This window comes from Poecilia reticulata, linkage group LG11 (genome assembly GCF_000633615.1).
Source record: "Poecilia reticulata strain Guanapo linkage group LG11, Guppy_female_1.0+MT, whole genome shotgun sequence".
Classification (NCBI taxonomy): Eukaryota; Metazoa; Chordata; class Actinopteri; order Cyprinodontiformes; family Poeciliidae; genus Poecilia; species Poecilia reticulata.
This window is the reverse complement of record NC_024341.1, coordinates 11580875-11603500: the sequence shown is the minus strand read 5'-3', so window position 1 is coordinate 11603500 and position 22626 is coordinate 11580875. Positions and strand designations below refer to the sequence as shown.

At 41.0% G+C, this 22626-nt stretch overlaps 1 protein-coding gene across 3 annotated transcripts; it reads right to left on the bottom strand.

Moving 5' to 3' along the window:
* Positions 1-814: 814 nt before the first annotated feature.
* On the bottom strand, positions 815-22179 carry ankrd28a (ankyrin repeat domain 28a). Of its 3 annotated transcripts, none has more exons than XM_008421749.2 (29): positions 21961-22179; positions 13947-14030; positions 13261-13339; positions 11966-12036; positions 11315-11515; positions 10492-10579; positions 10272-10414; positions 9510-9617; positions 9327-9431; positions 8222-8300; positions 8001-8115; positions 7801-7883; positions 7652-7715; positions 7441-7509; positions 6835-6975; positions 6631-6742; positions 6527-6553; positions 6370-6444; positions 6048-6249; positions 5848-5935; positions 5608-5725; positions 4566-4779; positions 4394-4481; positions 4228-4311; positions 3983-4131; positions 3594-3676; positions 2924-3006; positions 2759-2850; positions 815-2682 (listed from the first exon to the last, which is right to left on the bottom strand). In XM_008421749.2, the coding sequence occupies exons 1-29, from the start codon at positions 21985-21987 to the stop codon at positions 2384-2386; spliced, it is 3171 nt and encodes a 1056-aa protein (XP_008419971.1). In that variant the 5' UTR covers positions 21988-22179; the 3' UTR covers positions 815-2383. The 3 variants fall into 3 exon arrangements, with proteins under 3 accessions (XP_008419971.1, XP_008419969.1, XP_017163070.1); XM_008421747.2 differs by lacking the exon at positions 21961-22179 and adding an exon at positions 15928-16709; XM_017307581.1 differs by lacking the exon at positions 21961-22179 and adding an exon at positions 15700-15860.
* Positions 22180-22626: the final 447 nt, after the last annotated feature.

Genomic DNA, 22626 nt, shown 5'->3' with positions numbered 1-22626 from the left:
GGATATAAAAATTATACACCCATAAATTGCATTCATATAATCATTTTTAAGTAAATAAAACATGTTATGATGTGAGTAGAGAATCACAAGCAAAGTTGCATAAAATACTAAGAACGGTTCTCACTCGAGTCCTACCTTTCACAGCATACAATGTTCATGGGGGAATTTTTCTGCCATATTTCAATGGCAGAAAAATTCTGCCATAATAGAGCCGTTCAAAAGAATCGAATCGCTCGTGAACGGCGCATCGATACTCTCTCAGTCAGCATGTATGATTTGGCTTCCTCCGATAATAGAAATTGTCCTGGCATCGTTTTCTTTCCAGTCTATTCAGATTTTCTTTTCAGTGACCCGGTTTTAAGCCACTTATCCATTATTACTTTTAAACACAAACATTTGGTAAGCTAGCTGTATGCGTTGGACATTGAACTCATGTCAAGGTAATTAAAAACGGTAGTTTACATGCAGTTATGTGCGGGCCACAGTCCGGGGACGACAGTTTAAGAGACTGGTATACATGTATGATCGCAAGCTCTTTAAGCTAGCCCAGGAGGAGTGAATGCTGTTAGTCAATGATTTAATGCAATCTACCTTTTACTCTACTTTTAACGATTACTTGAGCATACTGTACTGTTTGGTAACTGGGATCAATTTGTAATTTGATTGAAATGAAATTACTGTAATGTTTTTTGTTAAGTGCCTTGAGACATCTGTTGTGAATTGGTGCTGTATTAATAAGCTGAAATGAATTCTGAATGAAATCATGGATGACAAATCTCATATTCTTTGATGTACAAACTAAATAAAACAATTCTTTTTATTCATCTGTTATTTTATACGTTTTTTTTTTTACAAACAATACACCAACGGCATCCAACTTGTCTGAACTTTGCATATTTCTAAAAAGGCAATATTTAGTCATATCTTTATTTCTCTCTCACACACACACGCACGCACACACACACACACACACTCATTAACATGCATCCACACACTGTCTCCAGTACAGAATACAAACATGAAGCAGTTACATCATTGCAGGATTCAAGGGTTCGTTCAGCTCGTCAGTCAACAGACGTCTGAATCGTGTACAGTAACGAGGTCTGACATCCACCTGCTGTCAGAATCAGCTCAAAGATTTTAGTCTACACTTAAAAATAAATACGGAAAAAGTAAAATAAAAATCAATACCAATGTCATCCTCCTGGGAAATGTGGCTACCCAACGCAGCATTATTAATGTTCATGAGTAACGGTCATCGGCGTCTACCATGATAGCTCAAAGAACCAAGTTAAAAAAAACAACAACTGAAGTACAGTCAGCTGGTCCCATAAGGTTCTCCCTCTGTTCCCTCTGAGCTTCACTTGATGCTCGTTTGGAGGAAAAACCTTTCAAAAGGGTTAAAAATTCACATACAGTACAGCCTTAACTCATTTAAAAAAAAAAAGGAAATACTGCTGTTACGTTTTAAAAATACTGGTCATGTTACTGACCGTACAGTGCTTTCATAGAAGTGTAGTGTTTCTGCTCCGGTATGCACCTCAGGGAACAAAGTACAGAGCCTTGCAAAAGTATTCATACCACTTCAGCCTTTTCACGTTTTGTCATCTTACAACGACAGACTTCTAAGCAATGCAAATGGGGATTTTATGTGACAAAAAGGTAGTGAATAGTAATAAAGTAGAAGGAATCGCAGCAAGCATTTGACATCAGCTACATTTATAGAATCATAGTGGAGAAGTTTAACACAAGGTTAAGTTAAAAACAGGTGCTCCAGTTTCACCATGGAGGTGAACTCTGCAGTTGAGACCAACATTTAACATGTTGGCAAAACATTATAGAAAACAAAGCTGTTGAAGCGTCGATGGACTGGACGTGGGGTTTAGCACATAGCAGGAAAATTGTCCTAAACACAGTCAGAGCTGCCGTTTAATGCTTTAGATCAAAGTGGATTTATTTTCAAGTTTAAATTGAAGTCAAACTGAAACTCTGTAGCAAGTCTTCTAAGTATGATCTTCACTTTGAATTGCCTTGTTGCCGATATAATAAAATTACCTTACCTTCACAGATCCAATCTGATTGAGGTTGTATTATTTTGCAGAGAATAACAGACAAAAAGTTCACATAAAATCCCAATAAAATAAACTGAAGTTTGTTGCTGTAACGTGACGAGATCTGAAAAACGACAGTGGGTAGGAATGCAATTGCAAGGCACTATGTGTGGTTTGTATAAAAGGCTATTTTTAAAATGATTTAAAGGAAGCTTACCCCAAAAATCACCTGCTCTACTTTCCCTCCACCCCATCTTTCAGTCAGTTATCTATTAAGGCTCCTGAGCGGTTTGGCTAGCCTGCCGGGATCATGAGGCCGTCTCCAAAAGTCCTCAGTAGGTCTCCGAGTCCGAGTCGTTCAGCTCGTCGTCCGCGGAAACGGAGGACAGCGGCCTCTCTGGCCTGCAGTATGAGGCGTGGTCGGGTCTCAGAGATGGCGGAGTGTCGAACGCAACTCCTTTGGAGATGTGGTTTGAGGTCGGGTGGTGGTTGATCACCGTCTGGGTGAGGGACAAAGCGGGAATGGCGGCGATCGTCACCATGGGGGAGGTGGGCATCATCGAGTTGAGGATGAGGGCCAAGCAGTCGGCGACGTCGCGATTCGGAGCACAGGCCAAAGCTGGGGTGTAACCTGTGAACGTATCGGGAGAAAACATGTTCAACACATCGCTGTTGTAGTTGGTGAAATCGCTGAGACGGACGCTGACCGTTCTCGTCCACCGCCAAAACGCTGGCTCCTTTTCCCAGCAGCTCCTGGACCACCACCGTTAGCCCCATCCTGGCTGCTACGTGCAGCGGCCTGTAAGAAGAAGACGGTTCAAACGTGTCCAGCCGGAGCTCGCGGCCGCGTCCAGCTTACGCGAACTACGTACGTCTGGAGAGCAGCATTGGTGCAGTTGATCAGGTTCCTGTCGCTGATTTTCTCGAGAATCAACAACGCGCCCGTTTCATGGCCCTGAGAAGAACAGAAAACAAACAGAGCGTTTGTCGAAACCGATCACATCTGCAAAACGACCCGAAAAGTCTTCGCTGGAGTCTGATACGGCTCCCTCTTCGAGATTTAGCACGGAACCCGACTGAGTTTAGCATCTTTAAGTCAACACAGATGTGCAGCTGCAGTAACGCATGCAATCCTTCACAAATATGCAGCGCAAACTACAAGCAGCTGTTCATGTTCCTTCTCTTGTTGTTTAGTAGCTTTACCTTTTTGTGTGCGGGGAAAATAAACCCCCAAAAACATCACCACCACTAATTGGACGTCTGCAACTGGTCTAAATGGATGCTTATCCACCAACTAAATAAAATTTGCTGAGAGCTGCAAAAGTCTTCATTCTCTGTTAGATAAAAGGTTTACCCACCACATCGGATGTGTTTTGTTTGTTTTCTGGTTGAATTAAAGATCCATTTTCAGGAAAGAGAATCAAACATGTTCTTCAATGAAATTTGTTACATTCATGGAACGCAAGGAAAAAAAAAAAAAAAGTCTGCATTTTACAATCTAACCATAAAATCAACACAATCACTTTAAAGGCAAAGACTTACTTTGCTACACGCCAGATGCAGAGCCGTGTTCCTGTCTACATCCTGCAGGGACAAGTCTGTTTTCCCACTGCTCACCAGCACTTCTGCAAAAAAATGAACAAAAGATATTTAGTAATCTAAATGGCTAATAATGGGATAATAAATATTCATTACATTGAACAAACTGATTCGTGTGCCCAGTAAAGGAGCTTCCTGCTCAAGTAAAATGCTTAAACACAATATAAATAACCACTTGACTCTCTGTAAGCGTTTCTAAATGTTTATTACAACCTTATGACAAAACTGTGCAGATAAAATATCAAGCGCTTCCCAAATCTTGAATACACCTCGTTGAAACTCAAGCATTTTCAACGATTTCAAGCACCCGTACAATCAGTGAGCGCGCTCACCCACGGCGTTGGTCTGTCCGTTCAGAGCCGCCATCATCAGCGGTGTTTTGTGCGCGAGCGCGTCGACGGCGTTGGCCTTAGCTCCGTGGCTCAGGAGAAGAGAAATGCACTCCACGTGGTCAGAAAACGCGGCGGCGTGGAGGGGGGTTCTGCAACAACGGAGGTTCATGTTGAAAGTTTGAGTTCGCTCTCAATCAATAATATATATATTAAAAAACAAAACACACTTTACATCATTTCCATACCTTCCCTTGGAGTCCGTGGTGTTGACGATGTTTGCACCGAGGCAGTCGATTAGCATCTCGGCCACGCCCTCGTTATCGTTCATACTGAAACCGGAAAAGTGTCATATATCTTTAAACAACACCTCCACACACACACACGAGCGTTCAAGAGGACAAATAGTCTTACACAGCACAGTGCAGCGGGCTGAAGGAGTTTCCCTTGATCTTCCTGAACGCCTCGTGATCTAACAAAACCTCCACACATGCGTCGTAACCTGCAAGACAGTAGGGACGGCAGAACATAAATGCTCTGCGGGAAGTTCACGCGGAACAGATGCGGGCGTGTTGAATTCCTGTACCGTTATAGCAGGCCCAGTGTAACGGCGTGTAGCCCTGGCTGTCTGTGAGGTGAGGGAGGGAGGGCGGCGTGGTCTGCAGGAGAGTCCCCAGGACTCCCACGTGGCCACAAGCTGAAGCCAGGTGCAGCGGGGTGCGGCCCCGGATGTCCTTCACACACACGCTGGCCCCTCGCTGGAGGAGGGCCTCCACACACTCATCCTGGCCTGTGGCAGCCTGCGAGATATAGGGGGGGAAAAAAGGCAAAATCTTACAGCTGAACAGTCAATAAGATGAAAACCGAGGTAAAAAAAAATGTTACCAAGAATTTTTTTTGCAGATATTTTATTTCACTTGAAATAAGACTAAACTAACTTACATGTAACTTTTCAGCAAAAAAAAAAAAAAACAACAAAAGAAAACATATGAGCTTGTTTTAAGTCAATAATTCCTTAATATTGATGAAGAAGTACTGGCTCCACTGGCAGATTACTTCACTTATAATAAGACAACTTTCCCATGGTGTAGGTGAAATAATCTTTTGGTGCAACTTGCACATTTTCATCAGGATTAAGGAGTTATTGACTTAAAACAAGTTCATATTTCTTCCTGAAAAGTTACTTATACTGTAAGTAAGTTTTGTCTCATTTTAAGTGTTTCAAGATATTTGAACTACAAATAAGAACAAAATACTTGGTAACATTTTGTGTTTTTGCAATGAAAAATAAAAAAAAACAAATCCACATTGAGGGGCTCAGAAGATGATTGTTAAAATTTTGCACATTTTTTATGATTATTTTTGGTTCTACAAACGGGTTTAAACTTTAATAAAGAAAAGTGCAAAGCTGTAAAGTGGAAAAAAAAGTTGACATTTCAGTTAGTATAAATAAATTTGCAGCGCTCCCTTCAGACATAAAGTTAACCGTTTGGATAAATAATAAAGACTGCAGCAAAGATACACAAAAAAAAAAAAAAAAAAAATCCTAAGACGCAAAACCTGCCTTCTACTTCTTTATCTATTAAAGCTCTACAATTATAGTCACAGCATTAGTTCGGCCGTCTCACCCCGCGGTGCAGGGCTGTCCGACTCCAACGGTCCTGGGTCTCCACACAGGCTCCTTGATTGAGCAGAGAGTACACACACTCTGTGTGTCCGTTCAGCACTGCCAACATCAGGGGAGTCCTGTGGGGAAATGATCCGTAACTCATACATTTATTCTCATCTCCAGACCACATCTGTGAACAAATCAGTCTAATAAAAAACAAATCCAGCCAAAGTCGTCTGTTCTCTCTGAACACACTCACTGTCTGTTGTTGTCTTGTGCATCCACGTTGATGTGTTGATTGTTGCTACTCAGAAGCAGGTGCAGGCACTCTGGGTGGCCATTCATAGCTGCAGACAGACAGAAACAGGTTAAGTTTCATTTACTTTTCTGCAAAGAGTAACAACTTTAAAAGCTAGAAAACAAAACCACTTCATTTGGTGTAAAGATTAATGATGATACCTGCAGCATGTAAGGTTGTCTTTTTGTATATATAGTCGCGGGTCATGGGGGAGGCTCCGTGATGGAGCAGCAGGGAAGCGCATTCCTGATGGCCCCTGGAGCAGGCTAAACTTAGCGGGGTGCGTCCGTCCGGGCTGCGCGCGTCCACGTCCAGCAGGGAGGCCAGGAGGACGTCCAGCGCCCCGCAGTGTCCGTGGTAAGCCTGATTAAATGAAAAGCAAACACCGACAGATCCAGTTGGCATTAGAGCATGAAAAAAGGCAACTAAAATCCTGGACGCTCAGAGTCAGAAACAAGCCTCTCTTAAATCTTCAAAACTAACCGCCAGATGGAGCGGACTTAGGGGGGCCTGACTGTCTGAGTCCCTCAGGATGTCGGTTCCGGAGGTCTCCATTAACTGAAACACACACACAAAAAAGTTTACATATCAAAAAAGTGACGTGTCATTGGCTCAACAAGCCAGGTAGCTCTCTTCTTACCACATCGAGCGGTCTCACACTTGCGATCTGAAGAGAATAAAAACAATGATAAATATGCACCTGATCTTGAAAATATTGGCACCGACTGCAGGAACTGTGCTCACCAGCTCCAGGCAGAGTGTGCGGCCGTAGGCGGAGGCGTAGTGCACTGCGTTGTAGCCCTGCCTGTCCTTCACGCCTGGGTCTGCGTCGTTCCTCAGCAGGTACTCCACACATCTAGGAAAGACCAAACGGAGTGTTTTTAGTTTCATATTTTCCATTAAAAAGACTTCGAATGGGTCGCAATAAAACGCAAAGACAAAACGTACTTTCCCTCCGTGTCGGCAGCCGCCGCGTAGTGCAAAGGGCTGCAGCTGTTCTGATCCAGATCGTTAACACTGGCCCCAGAGCCCACCAGCGCAAACACACACTGGTAGTTACAGTTGGCGGATGCGTAGTGGAGCGGAGCCCTGTTGGAAAAATTTTAATCGACACCAGTTAGAACCAGTGACGGCTTTGTAATCTAGATATCGCTTTTCTAGAAATCACAACGATGCTTAAATTTAGGACTGAAACGATTAATAGAATTAATCATGAAAAAAAATAAAAAAAAATCTTCAACTAATTTAGTAACTGAGTAATCATCGACTGGAGTTTTTTTTTTCCAATGTTTCTAGCATAGTTTGCTAGAAACATTCAAGTGTTCACTAAAGGGATGCTTGATTGTTCCATTTTAGGCAAAAAAAAAATTATTTTGTTATTTAAAAAGGAATTGAATCATTTGTTTATTTTCATCCTTTAATGCATTTCTAAAACTGGATTAAGTAAAAAATATGTAGAATATGCTGATATTTTTATCTGATTAATGGTCAGAATAATCTATAGAATAATCAATGAACAAAATAATTGTTAGTTGCAGCCCTACTTGAATTTACCTGCCAAAGTTGTCCTTCCTGTTAAAGTCAGCTCCTGTGTTCAACAGCAGGTTCAGACACTCCAGGTTTCTGTTTGAAAAGACGATGATTAAAACTGACAGCAGTGAACAAATGACTCCCAGCACACCAAATTCAAAGACATACAATTTTAATACATGAACAGGGTAAAAAAAACCCAACAAAAAACAACACAGTAAGCAGGAATACTCACCCCCCAGCTGCAGCTGCATGCAGACAGGTCCTTCCAAAGTCATCGGGGGTGTCTATGACAAATCCTGTACAAAAATATGCAGTCGGCATCAATTTGGATGTCAAGCGGGTGATTCTGCTGGCAGGAGACGGTGTGAGCGAGACTTGTACCTGAGGACAGCAGCTTCCTGCAGCAATCGGAGAAGCCGCTGAGAGCTGCCAGGTGTAGCGGTAACATCCCGTGAATGCCTCTCCTGAAATAAGAAAAACAAAACAAAAAAAAAAAGTTCTTGCAGGCAAACGTCGCATGTCTAAAACAAAAATCAAATTGTGGAGAAACACACAGATGGCTAAATGTCAGCGTAACTGACTTGGCAGTGTTGGCTCCGTCTTTGATGAGCGACGTGATGATGAGCTCATGGCCGTAGCGGGCTGCGATGTGAAGGGCGGTGTTCCTGCTTCTGTCTTCACAGTCAATCTCGGCTCCTACGAACACAGCAAAGGAAAAGACTCAGACATATACAAATTATTTTAAAAAAACAACTAAAATCCAGATAAATTTTAATCTTTAAAAGAAACAAAGCACACTCACCATTTTGAATGAGGGCCTGGGAGCAGGAGAAGCGCCCATGTGTAGCTGCCATGTGAAGCGGAGTCTTACCATCCTTACTCTGGACAGAAGAGATGTTTACAAGCACTAAGTTACTATGACTAGTTCTTTGAACAAACATGAAGATAACTGGATCCTTGGCAGACAACACACACCCACACACAAGGAATGCCTGGGCAGCTTTCTGCCTCGGGCAGCTATTCCTCCCCCTGCAACTTGCCATATGGCTGTGCATCTTGAGGCTGTTGAAACACTGGTATCAGTTTCCATCACTGCTACCGGAGTGTTAAGCAAACTGTCATTTCAGCTCTCTGCTCAACACTGAGCAGAACAGACATCATCAGCTCGGTGCCTTGCAAAAGTAGGAAAACATTCTCATTTTGTCACATTACAAAAGCAACAAACTTCAAGGGATTTTATTGGGATTTTTCAGTGACAGACCAACACAAGGCAGCACATTATTCTGAAAGGGAAGGTTAAGGATTTGCAACCTTTGCACATGTAGAGTCAGAAATTCTCTGCACAAAAGTCCAAACTCAGTCAGATTGTTCAGAGAGTTGATCTGGACAGTAATATTTAGGTCTTGCCACCTAAATGGTCAGTTGGATTGACCATTTTTGCTTTTGAATGTGCTTCATTACAAAGCATGGCCTGGCTGTATTTGTAGTCATTGTCCTTGTGCACAGTCGGTCGTTCTAACGCACAAAACGGAAACTACGCAGAACGCTGCATTTTGCTTAAATGCAAACACAGCTCAGTTTAGCTTACCTTCTGGGGTGTAGGACTATTAAAAAAATAAAATAAATAAAAAGCATATTTTGAAACAATTTTGCTCTCCTTCGTCAATCACACAGACGAAAAAAAAATATAAGTTTGTAATTGTACGGTGACAAAATGCAAACAAGGCACTTTATGAGCTGCAGACGCTCTTAAGAAGATACATTTTCTATTTATCAACAGCTCACAGCCAAACAATATTTGTACAAACCTGCTTCAGATATACAAGAGTAGCGCAAACACGGCGTCCTGGGTTAAGCGTGTGTGTGTTTAAGCATTTGTAAGAAAGTGCATCTAAATATTGACAAACCTTCAAGTTGATGCATGCTCCGTGGGCCAGCAGCAGCTCCTGGCACAGCGCGCCTTGGCGTGAAGACGAAGCGAAGTGAAGTGCAGAAAAGCCTCTCTCGTTTACCTGGGGTAATGTAGCGAAATAATTAAGGGAAACGAGCCGAACCACCCGGCAGCTGCTCTCGGAGTCGTTGGCGCTCACTTGATTTACGCTCGCTCCGGCCTCGATGAGCTCGCCGACCACCACGTCCTGTCCGTTGTAGCAGGCCAAATGGAGCGGCGTGTTGCCATAGGCGTTAACCTCGTTCACCTAAGCAGAGAACAATCTTGTTAAAAAATAAATAAATAAAATCAATACTATTTTAAAGCGCATGTGGTGTAAATCCATTTCAGCTACACTAATCTAAGGAGCTAACTTTACATAAGGGCTTATGCAGGTTTCACCAATTAAAATTTAAGGATTTTTAAGACCTCTTTAAGACTATTATAAGACCTATATCACAGTAGAAATGTACAAAAGAAAATTGCGTATTTTATATAGTAGAACTATCAAGGGTTTTTTTTGCACAGAATGCATGTAGCATCGTATTGGCTGGGAAAAGAAGTGAGCCACTGGTGAAGACAAATGTCGTACAGCCAACTGGTGATAAATTTACACTTACCCATGATAGATGCAAAAAAGCTAGCTAACAAGGGTATATTAGCGGCTAGTTAGTGGTAGCCTAATGTTTGAGCGCATGGCTCAAACATTTGCTGACAATAAAACTGAGAAAAACTACAAAGAATACAGGGGAACAAAACTTAAGATCTGTGATTAATAATGTATTTAAGGCCAACTTACATTTTCTAATGGATTTAAGACATTTTAAGATTTTAAACTTAGATACGTGAATTTAAGGCTTTAAATATGCACGGACGACTTTGTAAACGAATGAACGACATGCAAATGTGTGTGTGCACTGACATGGACACCCAGGCTCAGCAAGTAGTGCACCGTGCTGCTCATGCCACTGGAGGCGGCTGCATGGAGTGGCGTGTAAGCCTTCTTGTCCTTACAGTCGACCTCAGCTCCACTGGCCACCAGCAACTTAACAACCTCCAGGTGACCTGATAAAGACAACTGAATTGAATAAACAAAAGTCATCCGCTTCTGAATGGAGCAGGTCATGTTTCTATAATCTCACCCATGTAGGCTGCCCAGTGGATGGCTCTCCTGTCCTTCTTGTCAAACGCATTAATGTTGGCTCCTCTGGAGAGCAGCAGCTTCACCATCTAACAAGCATTTTCAAATATTTTCAATTTAAAAAGTGTTCATGTGTAGGTCCCATTTGCAGAAACATTGCTCTTGAAACGGTTTGTAAGAACGGTTCTTTAAACCGTTCTTTAAAACAAATGTGAAGCCTCTTTACATCAATGTGTTTGTTTCGGATGAATTAAGACAAGTAGGAGGGGGAAAAAATATGACAATATAGTCATGGACTGTATTCTTAAAGCTTGATAGGCAGACATGTCAGTTGCTGCTCTGATACAGCTGCGTGTAAGAGCAGAAAGCTTTAGTTCTTTTCGCAAAAAGAGATCCAGAAATGTAACTTCAAGCTGAATTATGCAGAAAGGAAGCCATATAATCAACTACAAAGGTCATCTCAGATGGACTGAAAGACAGTAAACCCTTGTTCTGTGGTCATATGAGTCCACATGTCCGTTATCCTGTGTGAGAAAAAGCTGTCATGTGATCTTCTTGCAAAACTGTCACAGAAAGAGTTTAATTAAAAAAGAAGGTTGATATAAAGCAGCTTTATCTCATTTTTCACCCAACTGGTTTTATTGTTTTTGACATACAGTAAAGTCAGTGAGTCAGAAGAAACTACGATTGTTTTTTTGTATTTGTGCGTCCGTCAAAAACAGGTTCAAACAACTTCATTATTTGTTACATTTCAGAAACAGATGCATATATATATATATATACTCGTTTTTGCATTCTCATCTATCTACATCAAAGTTACCGACCTCTATATGGCCACTAAAGGCAGCGTGGTGCAGCGCAGTGCGTCCTGCGCGGTCCGACACGTTGACGTTGCTCAGCAGCGGCACCAGAGCCTCGGCACAGCGGACCGCCTTGTTGCTGGCCGCTACGTGAAGCGGCGTCTGCCAGTTCTTGTCCCTAGCGTTTACGTCTGCGCTGTGCTTCAGCAGCACCGTCACCGCGTCCTGCAGACAATGGGAGTCACGGGTCAGGGCCAGGCAGACAGAGGGTCCGCTGGGTGACGCGCTGACAAAATGTTTGCAGGTGGCCGTGTCACGCTTTGAAAATTCTTTGCTATTCTTAGCGGCCTTTCGTGCTTAGAATAGAACAAAGAAAGTGAATAAGTACGAGAGGGAAACGTTAGTGTGGGAACGCTGCCCAGGACTGGGAACAATGAGCAGAGAAATTCTTATAGTTTCTCAATAAGCTTATGTCTAAATAGCTAGATTGGATTTAACAGCTAGTGAAAGTATCTTATATCAGTAGAGAGATGGTCACTTAAAAGTGGTTCAATTTTTCAGGTTTTGTGGGGTTCTTCTCCATGAAAAGGTAAATTAACCACACTTCAGATGTCACTGCTAGTCACAAAATTAACTAAAACATACAAGAGAACGTGTGTCTGTGTGACATGTTACCTCGCTACAAGAAGCCACAGCTCGGTGTAGAGGAGTCAACCACTTGTTATCTTTGGCATTAACCCTGGCTCCTTAAATAAGAGAACAGATTAGAGTCAAAAAAGAAAAAAAAAACGATTTTACTAGCCCCGCGTTTATGTCAATTTAATTAGAAAAACAAAATAACTTCAGAGGAATTGAGTGTACAAACACAGCTCACGTGGCTTCTAGGCAGAGAGAGCCAGCGGTGCCTGGAAGGCAAAACGTTTCAGATGATTCTTTTTGGCACAGCTTGAGGGTTAAAATAGGTCTAAAGCTGCACCTGTTGCTGGCTCTTCCCGTCATTGAGAAACACTCCACACACACACACACACCAATGCTAACGCAATCACTCTACCCCTACTCCTGGGTTACGCAGCCGCACCTCGTTGTGTCCGACACGTATCATGTGATTGATAGCGAGCAGGACAGCTGTAGCGATGGGACAGCTGATGATGACCGTGAATAAGAAAACAGGGCGAAACTTATGTGAATGAATGACATTAAAATTCTTTAGGAAGCTGTGAAAAGAATGACTAAGTATGATCTAGCAAGGCATTTAGTCTTTTAAAGGAAAACTCAGTATTTCCTTTAAGAATTGATTTTAATTGCTTTCACCAAAACAAGCAAACTAACTTAACTTTCCACTAAAAGTGCACAGAATTGAGCAAATATGTGGACGACGATCTGATTAAATCAAGCTAACAATTACCTTCCATACCGACAACTAAAGGGCAATTTGTGGAGAGACGTCACCCACAATGAGACACAGTGGTGGGAGCATCATGTTGTAGAAATACTCTTTCTTAGCGAGGGACAGTGAAGATGGTTCAGAGAGGATAGAAGCGCTAAAAAGAGGCAAACCTGTCAGAGGCTACAAAACAACCCGAGTGGGGAGGAGGTTCACCTTTCAGCAGAACAATGACCAAAGGTCAGAGTGACAATTAATTATTTAGATCAAAGTCCAAACCTAAATCCAACTGAGAATTACTGCCAAGACTTCATAATTGGTGTTTACAGAGGCTCTCCATCATTCATTTTGAGCCGTTTTACAAAGACAAATTGGCAAAAATGTTAATATCAATGAGTTAAGCAAATAAACCCAATAAAAGACATGAAAGTCTGTGGTATGAAGAGACAGAAATCGTCACAAAGTGCATCACAATGGCTACTGAAAGCACAAGGAGCTGAGACAACTGAAGAAAGACGGATCCCAAACCTAAAACATCAATTATTTAATCAGCAGCCGAGAAGTTTAACATGTCTGTGACGTTTACCTGAAAGGATGAGCAACTCAATGATCTCAGCGTCTCCGAGGTACGCTGCGGCGTGAAGAGGGCTTCGCTTCTCGTTGTCCTGGGGAGGTACGAGAAGAGATAAGTACCTAAAGCACCACTGCAGCATCCTCATTTTTCATACGAACATAGGTCACACATCTGTAATCTATAGACCTTACACTGTTACAGACCACAGGAAACACGAGCCTGGAGAAAAAAATATTTCATCTTCACTTTTATTCTTTACTGCGCTCTATCAGATCCCGCTCACAGCTTGCTGCATCATCATCACCCTCTCTCTCTCTTTCTCTTTCGGTGCAGAGAAGAGTAATCAGCAAAGTGGGGCTATAAACAAAGGTCACATGACTGCGAGAGGTCTGGGCCGGTGCTGCTGACTCTGGAGAGTTTGGTGTGATGACATCAGCAATATATACCCACAGATGTACAGACGTACACTGTGCAGGAACAATAAATGGAAAATAATGGGGCATAAACTGAAAAAAATGGAAAGGGAAGAGTAAAACCACAGGGAAGGTTAAGGTCGTGTCCTTGCGTCCTGCAGGTCTGAGACCTCCACGACATGCGATAACATTGATGAAAGCGCAATTCTGGAATGCTCTTTAGAAAGTGGAGCCGATTAATATTTAAAAACTCTGACGGGCATAAGGAGAAGGATTTCGACTTGCCTGAACGTTGACATCCTCTTTCTTAAAGATAAGAGAGCGAACTTCGTCTGGGTCCACGTTAAAGATGGCTCTCAGCAGGGATGGCTTCGGAGACAGAAAAACAGAAACCCTTCATTTGAAACGCAGACATTTTCTACCCCTTGGTCACATTTCTGAGAGTTAAGTAAGGGACGGTTCACACTCGGAGAGAATAATCTCAGCCTTGGACAAAGCCGTAGGCCACACCGGGCTCTAGATCACCTCTTTATGACAGCTGCAGGATGCAGAGCGTGGAAAAAAACCCCAACAAAAACAATCTAAAACATCATAGATGTTTGAGGTCATCTGAGGAATAAAGCTGCACTCTCTTTCCTTGTGAAACCAGAAGAGCAGATTATTATGTAAATACTATGCAAAACGTATGTTTCATACGGGGAAAAAAAAACATGACAGCTACACAGAATTTAGACAGGTTGTACAAACTAGAAAAAAGAGGAAGCTGAGAGTGTAGAAACACAGGGTAACTATCATTTACTCATATTAGTTTACGGAGCTCACTTTGAAGCACTGGCATGGTTCCAGCAGCATCCTGCTGCTGCTGCTGCTTCGTAAACAGCGTTTCCCTGCAGTGATGAGAAACCTTCGATAGATCCTACAGTAAACTCGACGCAAAGATTCATTTCATTTACAAAGTTTTCACCTTAAAGAAGAAACTGTTGTGTAAATTTGGGGACGTTATTTTTAAAAACTCCTGTTAAAAATAAACTCAAACAATGGATTCACAACGGAAGAATGGAAGAATCCACTTTGACATTTTCCAACATTATTAAAAAAAAGAAATTGAGTCTGTATTTACAGTAAAATTTGGTTCTGAAAGACAAAGACGCGTATTTGTAGAAAACCATTTACTACTCCCTTTTCTCCTCACGCTGTTGGTTTATGACATAAAGCTAAAAAAAAATAAAAATGCATTTATTGAAAAAAAATCAACTAATTTGTTTGTTTACTCAAAAAATCAATTTCCTGAAACAACAAGCCAGTCAGAGCACTAATTAAGCCAGCAATGTACAAATTATATGCACATTTAAGATGAATAAAACCTTAGTTTTAGTTTCACCTGGTTCAAATTCTCTAAAATAAATCTATTGCGCACTTCTTCCTATCCAATTATGGCAAAATCGATGAATCCACAAAATAATCACTGTATTTATGTAAAGTCAAGCAGAAACGGATGAGCTTTAAACATGTTGATCTTAGAAGTATTTTTTAGCTACAGATGCATTTTTTTGCTACAAATGATCAGGCGTACTACGGAAATGCTAAGTTGTTGCACTTTAAGAAATATTTTTTTAAGCGTGTAATTACTAAAGTAATTGATAAATTAATTGAAAGCTAAAAAAAAATAGTTACTTGCAGTTTAAGACGTAATTACTTTAAAACTGCTTTGAATTTTTTAAACTTTAATCCAGCACTGCAAACCTAACATTAGCCTGTGAAAGATCAAGGCTCACTAATACATTTTTACAGGTCTTTTATTTACAAAGATGATTACTGTAGATAACATGTTTCAAAATGTATTGAATACAATTAGATATACACAAGCATGCACTGCCTACAAACCTAAACATCCAGTCATGTCAGCACAACTTAAAGAGGCTCTTCTTACTTCCAGCAATAGCCTTGTCCTTTATACTCAGAGAAAGAGGACTACAAAGACCAGGCGATCCCGACTAGCTACAGAAACCAATGTTGCTCTCATGGGCCAGGAACATACTTGTGCTATTTTTGCACTGGATGACAGGTGCTGGCAGCCCATTGTAGTTTTCTGCAACGAGGCGTACGAGTATTGAAGTTTTAAATTCAGATCACATTTGAGAGATTCACTGATCTGCATATAAAACTGCAGACGCATCTCTAATGCTGTGTGGTGTGCACCTGCAAAAAAAAAAAAAAAAAGAAAATAAAAAAAATTGGGAAACTAAATAAAACTGAGCATTCTCACCTTGTCGTCCTGCGCGACAACCCTTCCAGAGACTTGATGAGACGCTTTGGGCCGAGGAGGTGGGGATGAAGGAGAGGGCTCGTCCTCCTCCACCTCCTCCAGCACCACAATACACACACGGCTCGCCCGTTCAGACCGCATCAGGAACGGCCGCTCACACACTCACTCACTCACGCACACATAAATACACGGTGTTCCTTCTTACATATGTGCGCAATCCCATAGCACAAAGGTCAGCGATAAATGCCATAAAAAGTACTTCCCACATAAACAGACGCGGTGCATCTCCATGTGTCAATCCAGCACAAAATCCAGCTCTGTCCTCTATCTGTCAGTGTCGCTTTGCAGCCCGTCTCCTCTCCTCTCTCTCTCCCCCTCTCTCTCTCTAACCAACACTCACTCTGTCTGTGAGCAGCGGTCGAGGAGACAGCAGGGAATTCCTCTGCGTAATGGTGGCGGTAGGAGGCATGAATGCGGCAGAATGAGTCTGGGCTGCCTAGCAGCACGCAGGGAGCTCCGTATCCTCAGTGCTGAGCCGCAGCCGGGAACACACACGGACCCAGCAGCAATTAGCTCGTACGGGGCAGCAGCGCCCGGTGTGCGAGTGGGAATGCATCGCTCGGTTCAGTCAGACTGCTGAAGCCAGCTCTTTCATAAGAGAGGGAGAGGGGAGGGGAGCGACAGAGTCAGAGAAAATGAGAGGACAGAGGGAAAGTGAGGGAGACAATCGCAGGCAGGTGTTCAACAGAACACAAAGACATGTAACGACGACTGAAGCGGAGGACAGTAAGGGGCGAAACCCGTTTTCTACGTTTTTTTTTTTATGTCAAAACAGAAATTTCAATGTAGTTTTGAAAAAACTATGAGGAAGAAAATCAACAAAAAGTATTGCATAATTAGGAAATATATGCTTTCAAGTCATTTTACAAATAAAACTCTAAAAAGCAAGGCATTCAGCTCTTTTTCTTTTGATTTGCCTCAATAAAGTCCACTGCAACCAATTGTCACCTAACGAGTACACACGCAATGTCATCGACATAAATCCAGCTTTTCTATGAAGGCCTAAGACGGATTTTCTTTAGAGCATCAGTGGGGGGAAAAAAAAGGCAGTTATTGGCTGAAGGATCGCCTGTCCATCACAGAACAACTTAGTGCCACTCAAGATAAACAACCTCACACAAACTCATAATTAAGGGCAATTTGGAGAAACTAATTAACCCAACAGTCATGTTTTGGGACTGAGGGAGGAAGCTAAGATTGCTATATGTGAAAGCGTGTTTATGTGCCAGAATGGCCTAGTCAAAGTCCATTACTGATAAATTGCATCAATACTTCAAAATAGTTCACAGGCAGTATCTCTCCAATTTCGCAAAGAAAAATTCTCTTTTGAAGTGCAAAGCTGGTAGAGGCATTACCCCAAAACGCTGCTCTGCAAGGAGGCACACAAACGCACAACACACTTTTCAGATTTCCACTTGTAAAATATTTAGCACCCCTTTGAGTTGGTCTATTATATAAAGTCCCATTAAAATACACTGAGGTTTGCACATATATTATGACATTGATCTAGGGGTATGAAAATTTGTTCACATTTACAATGCAACAATACTTTTTTGTAGTAAACGAGTCTTCATTTCTAAATTAAGCAACCGATATGGGTTTTTTTGTGTGTGTGTGCGTGTGTGTCTTGAGTTTTATGGATTGTCAAACCTTTACAACCAGAAAACATGACTCATCTGACCCTCGTTTTATGGATTTAGTGCCAATTCGGCGTGGATCAAATACTCGTCATTGTACAATAAACTCAGATATCACGGCTTTTCATACCTTAGCTGGAGGCATTTAGAAAGCTGTAACTAACAGCTTGGTGTTTGGGGAAAAAAATGTGGTACACAACGCTTACAGATTTGAAATTTGGTCCAAATAAAGTCTTTAAAAATGATTGAATTTATGAATAACAATGCATACCCGGGAGAAGCTCGTGTTCTTCATGTAGGGGTGGTTTGGCATCCTGTTTGGTGTATCAGTGGCACAGCTTCAAAAGTCCCCATCTCATTATGAAACTGGAACAAACAGGCTTCGCCAGGGAATGTGAGGGTGGTTAACAAGACCAGTCTGTGTGTGCATGACTGTGTGTGTGTGTGTGTGTATTCCAGTCTTCTTTTCATTCAGACCAGATCCTAAAAGGGGCAATCTTGCCAGGCCGCACAACCCCATTAACTCAGAGGGAGGAACTGCGCAAGCAGGGGCAAATGAAAGAGCGAGGTGGATTGGTGCTTGCTTTTTTTTTTTTTTTTCCAGGCCTAAACTCTAACAGCCTCCCCATTTAGAAACCCTCATTTAAAAAAAAAAAATCTTCAAACTAAGAGTATAGATTCATATAAAAACTTCACCAAGCATTTTATCAGACGACGCAAATGCAGTCGACTCACTAACAACTTCACGTGACAGAGAGCATGTGCAACAGAGAGTTTGATGGATACCACTGACCTCATCTCCGACACTGCCACAGGATGCAGCACTGCATGTGTGTGTGTGTGTGTGTGTGTAACGCAATCGCAGAGCAGAAACACAAAAGACAGCACGTGTCGGGCAGCGTGTGTTTGTCTGTGCTGGTGCGCATATTCTCCCAAACAAAAAGCAACACAGCTGCTGGCAAACAGACAATCGAACTCTATCCCGCTAACCAGCACCTTTGCTCATTTAAAAGGACCTTCGAATGTCAGCAGCAATATTTGAGAGAGCCATGGAGAAACAGTGCAAATACTGTGTTTTGGCAGAGCTTGTAAGCAAACCACCAACATTTACTCCACATTCGACCTAAGCAGGAATTGTTTATTTATTTATTTTTTTCTTACTTTGGTTGCACTGATTAGAAGAGCAAATTAAGGGCCCAATTAGATATGATGAAGCTCGTTATTATCCAACTCAAGGTTTTTACCCACAATTCCAAACTCTATAATTAGTGGGAATACTTTACTAACTTATTGCATATTTTTATGTGTGGATACACTTGTTTTAAAACCAACACTGCTGAGATTGTGATTCCTTGCTTCCATTCATGCTAGGCCTCATGTATGAATGCGACATTTGTCATGTTCCTACTGTAAAAAAAAAAAAAAGAAAAGAAAAACAATTAAACTAATAGGTTTCTTCTAATCTTGGCCTGTAACATATTTGGCAGCAGTTCCAGTCAGTCGGAATCCTTTATGCCTATCCTGTTCAGAAGCATAAAGCTCAGCAGAGACATACAGTAAAATAAACATCATTAAGCATGAAAAACACAGACAGTAAAAACACAGATTCGACTGTCTAAGCCACTAACTTTACACCAGCACTGAAGTCCTGCAACATCCTGCTAAAACTCAAACACCGGACAGAAATGAGATAGAAAATGCCTAAAGAGGATCAAATAAAACAGCTTTTTTTTTTTTTTGTGGAGATCATGAAGACAACTAATTACCATGTTTACATAATCAGATATCATACTCATGTGTGAATATAGCAGTACATACTCCACAATAAAAAAACAACAACAAAGAAAACCCAACTAATCAGTAAAATAACTCTATACAAATTCATGTTAGGTACAAATAATTTATCTGGTCAGGATTCATGTTGCAGATGAATGAAGCGTCTAACTACTGTTGTCCGCTAAGTGGTAAATGGGTTCTTACTGTCAACGACTTGTTCTCTCATTCAGACATTGATGTTTTTAATAATAGGATGCCCTCTAGAGGCCAAAAAAACCAAAAACAAATCTAAATTTTTTCCAAAAGTCACCAACATCTCCCGTCCAGCTCCTCTGTGTAACTATTTTTGTCCCCATTTCTCTGTCAACAAGCAAGAGAACAATGAAGAATAGAAAGTGGGGCCTAATCACAGTCTTCCGCTCGTTGCGTGCTTCTCGACGGCTCAGGACACTGAACACAGAACGCTCGGCACAAGCAGAAAGACTCCAAAAATCGATGACCCAACAGGGATCAATGTGGTATTTATTAGTGATTCGCCAATCAATCAGCCGGTGATTAGAATAGGTCTGTATTTTCCCCAGTCGTCGTCTGGGCAAAGGCGGAAATGTCCAGACTTTTAAATGCAACAAAGTGAAGATGTTTTTTTCTGTCTGTAAACACATCAAAAACTTTGTTGTTTTTTTTGGTGAACTTTGTTCCAAATGTATTTATTTTTAAATCTGACAAAGGTTAAGAAACGCAAAAACAAAACTAACAAAAACAGGAAATGACACATCTTATCTTTCTCCAAAATTCACAGCAACATAAGGAAAATACTCATTAACTTCAATCAAGTATTAACCATCAACATATGAACTGTAAGTTGTGCATGTAATGGTATATAAATACCATACTGGTAAAAAAAAAATGTTCAATTTGAAAATGTTGTATTCTAAAACAAAAAAAAAAACAAAAAAAAAAACAGAAGATTAATATGCATCAAAAAAATAAAAAAATGTCAATAAATAAGTAGCTATGATATTTGTAATGTGGATAAATACACATTTTAAATTACATGAAATATATTTTTGAAAGTACCAAAGAATTGCTTTCAAAAAACAAATGTTTTAAAGTATTTATTTTATGATTTATCAGAATAAGTATCTTTCATGGCTTACAAGCGTTACTCTATCATTTTTTTTTATTATAAAATTTAAGCTTAATTCTTCTTTTAATTGCTCAGCGCTGGATTTTTTTCCTGATTACATTAAATTATAAAAAAAAAAATACTTAGAAGATGTGGAGGAATGAAGATCTTCCTCAAAAGGACTGACAAGACCAAATGCTGTGTTTTTATCCAATCACACTTTTGGAATCACCTTGGCAGAGATACTGAATTATTTTTTCCAATATCAGTATTATTTCTTCAGATTATTTTATGTCTCCTAGATTAGTTGGAACACAATCTGTTTCAAATGTATCCCTACAGTACCCTCCATCCTGTAAGGTAATTACACAAACTTCTTCATAAATCTTGAATATTATTTCAGTCATGCAAAGACATGCGTTGGCTACATTTATGCAATCGTCCCTTCTTATTTTCGAAATAAATTAAGAAGTATTAAGTGAGCTGTAACACATAATATGTATCGAGTAAGCTCAAATTACCACAACTCCATCACTATGCTCAAAATTGTTAACAGTCTTGTTGTATTAAGGGGAATAAAGAGAAATCCACCACTTCATCTCTACATGAGCTAGGGATCCGTTACTTTGTAAGCAGCTGCTGACCCTTAAGCCTCAAGTGTGATGCAGCTGTAGGTTTTGGATCAACTTCACCTGCTATTTCAGTCTGACAGCCTTTCTTATCTGCAGCAACAGGTGACCAACTGGCCATCTAGCTGCCCGGAGAAAAACCAAGACAGCTGACAAAGCAAACTCCTGGGGGGGGGGCAGGCAAACAAAGGAGCCGCTTTGAATCGAGTTAGTCTCACTAACTCGGTGCTAATATCTCAAGAAACGCGTAACATAACAGGTATTTATATGCGTTTCAAAATGACAGGGTTGGCCACATAGGTTACCTCTTAGTCACATCCATCCAGCTGTGTTCAGAGGTGCATCAGCACCCCAAGCAAAAAAGAAAAAATGTAAAAAAAATACAAGCAAAAAAAAAAAAAAAAGATAAAACGACCCTCGATATGCAACAACGTCCATTGAAAGAAAGGCTAATTTAAGGCAACAGGTGACATGATGTTAGCATGGGTCTAAAGAGAACTGCTATTCCGCTGTTTACTTTTACCGCTAGCTAGTCTGCTAACATGTCAGATATTAAAGTTGATGATAGAAGCGGCGCAACATTAGCTTAGCCGTTGGACGTTCATCTTTTAAAAATAAATTTCCCTACCACTACAAACTAAAGAAAATGTGTACCGTTGATTAAATTAAGCTAGGATAAAAAAAAATAATAAAGTTGATATATTGGACATGATGGGAACGAACAACACTGTGTAAAAATACTCGAATAAACTACCGTTTATCAGTTCCAGATGACTTTGCGTTAGCTAACCAGATGTTAGCTTACCTGGTCTTGGATCTTTAACACAGCCATGTTTCCCAGAATGAAAATTTAAGAAAGAGGAGAGGCAGTAACTAGCCCAGGAGTTACTGTAGATTGACTTCCCGTGAGGGAGGGAACTGATAGGGAAGAGACTGCGGAGCGGAGCAGCTAACCCCCTCTTCCTGTCAGGAATAAACTCGCCACATTTTTATGGGAGACAAACGACTGAACGCTGCCGAGAAGCTGAAACGTTACGTACCAGTCAGCACAGAGCGCCGCCGTCAGCCTGCACCATCAGACTGAAGGGGATTCATTCAACACTGTATCACAGATTTTCCTTATACATCTTTAACAGAAATGTTTTTTGTCACCCATAACTGACTAAGTGTTTCTATGTAACCCACCACCCTCCACAAAGACTCGCGTACATATATGTGTGTGTGTGTGTATATATATATATATATATATAAATCTTCGTCCACACGTCAAATAAAGCCCGTAGAATTAAGAAAAAGTTACTTTTGTATTTTTTTTCTGATCCCGTCTAAACCTTTGACTGAATTTGCTGGGGCATCCACACCTGGAAAAAATGCCAACTATCCGAAATGTTTTCCACTAGAGAATGACTAAGTTACATAAGCCAATAACCACTTAATTTAATAGATAGCAACACTTGAAGCTGGTTATTAA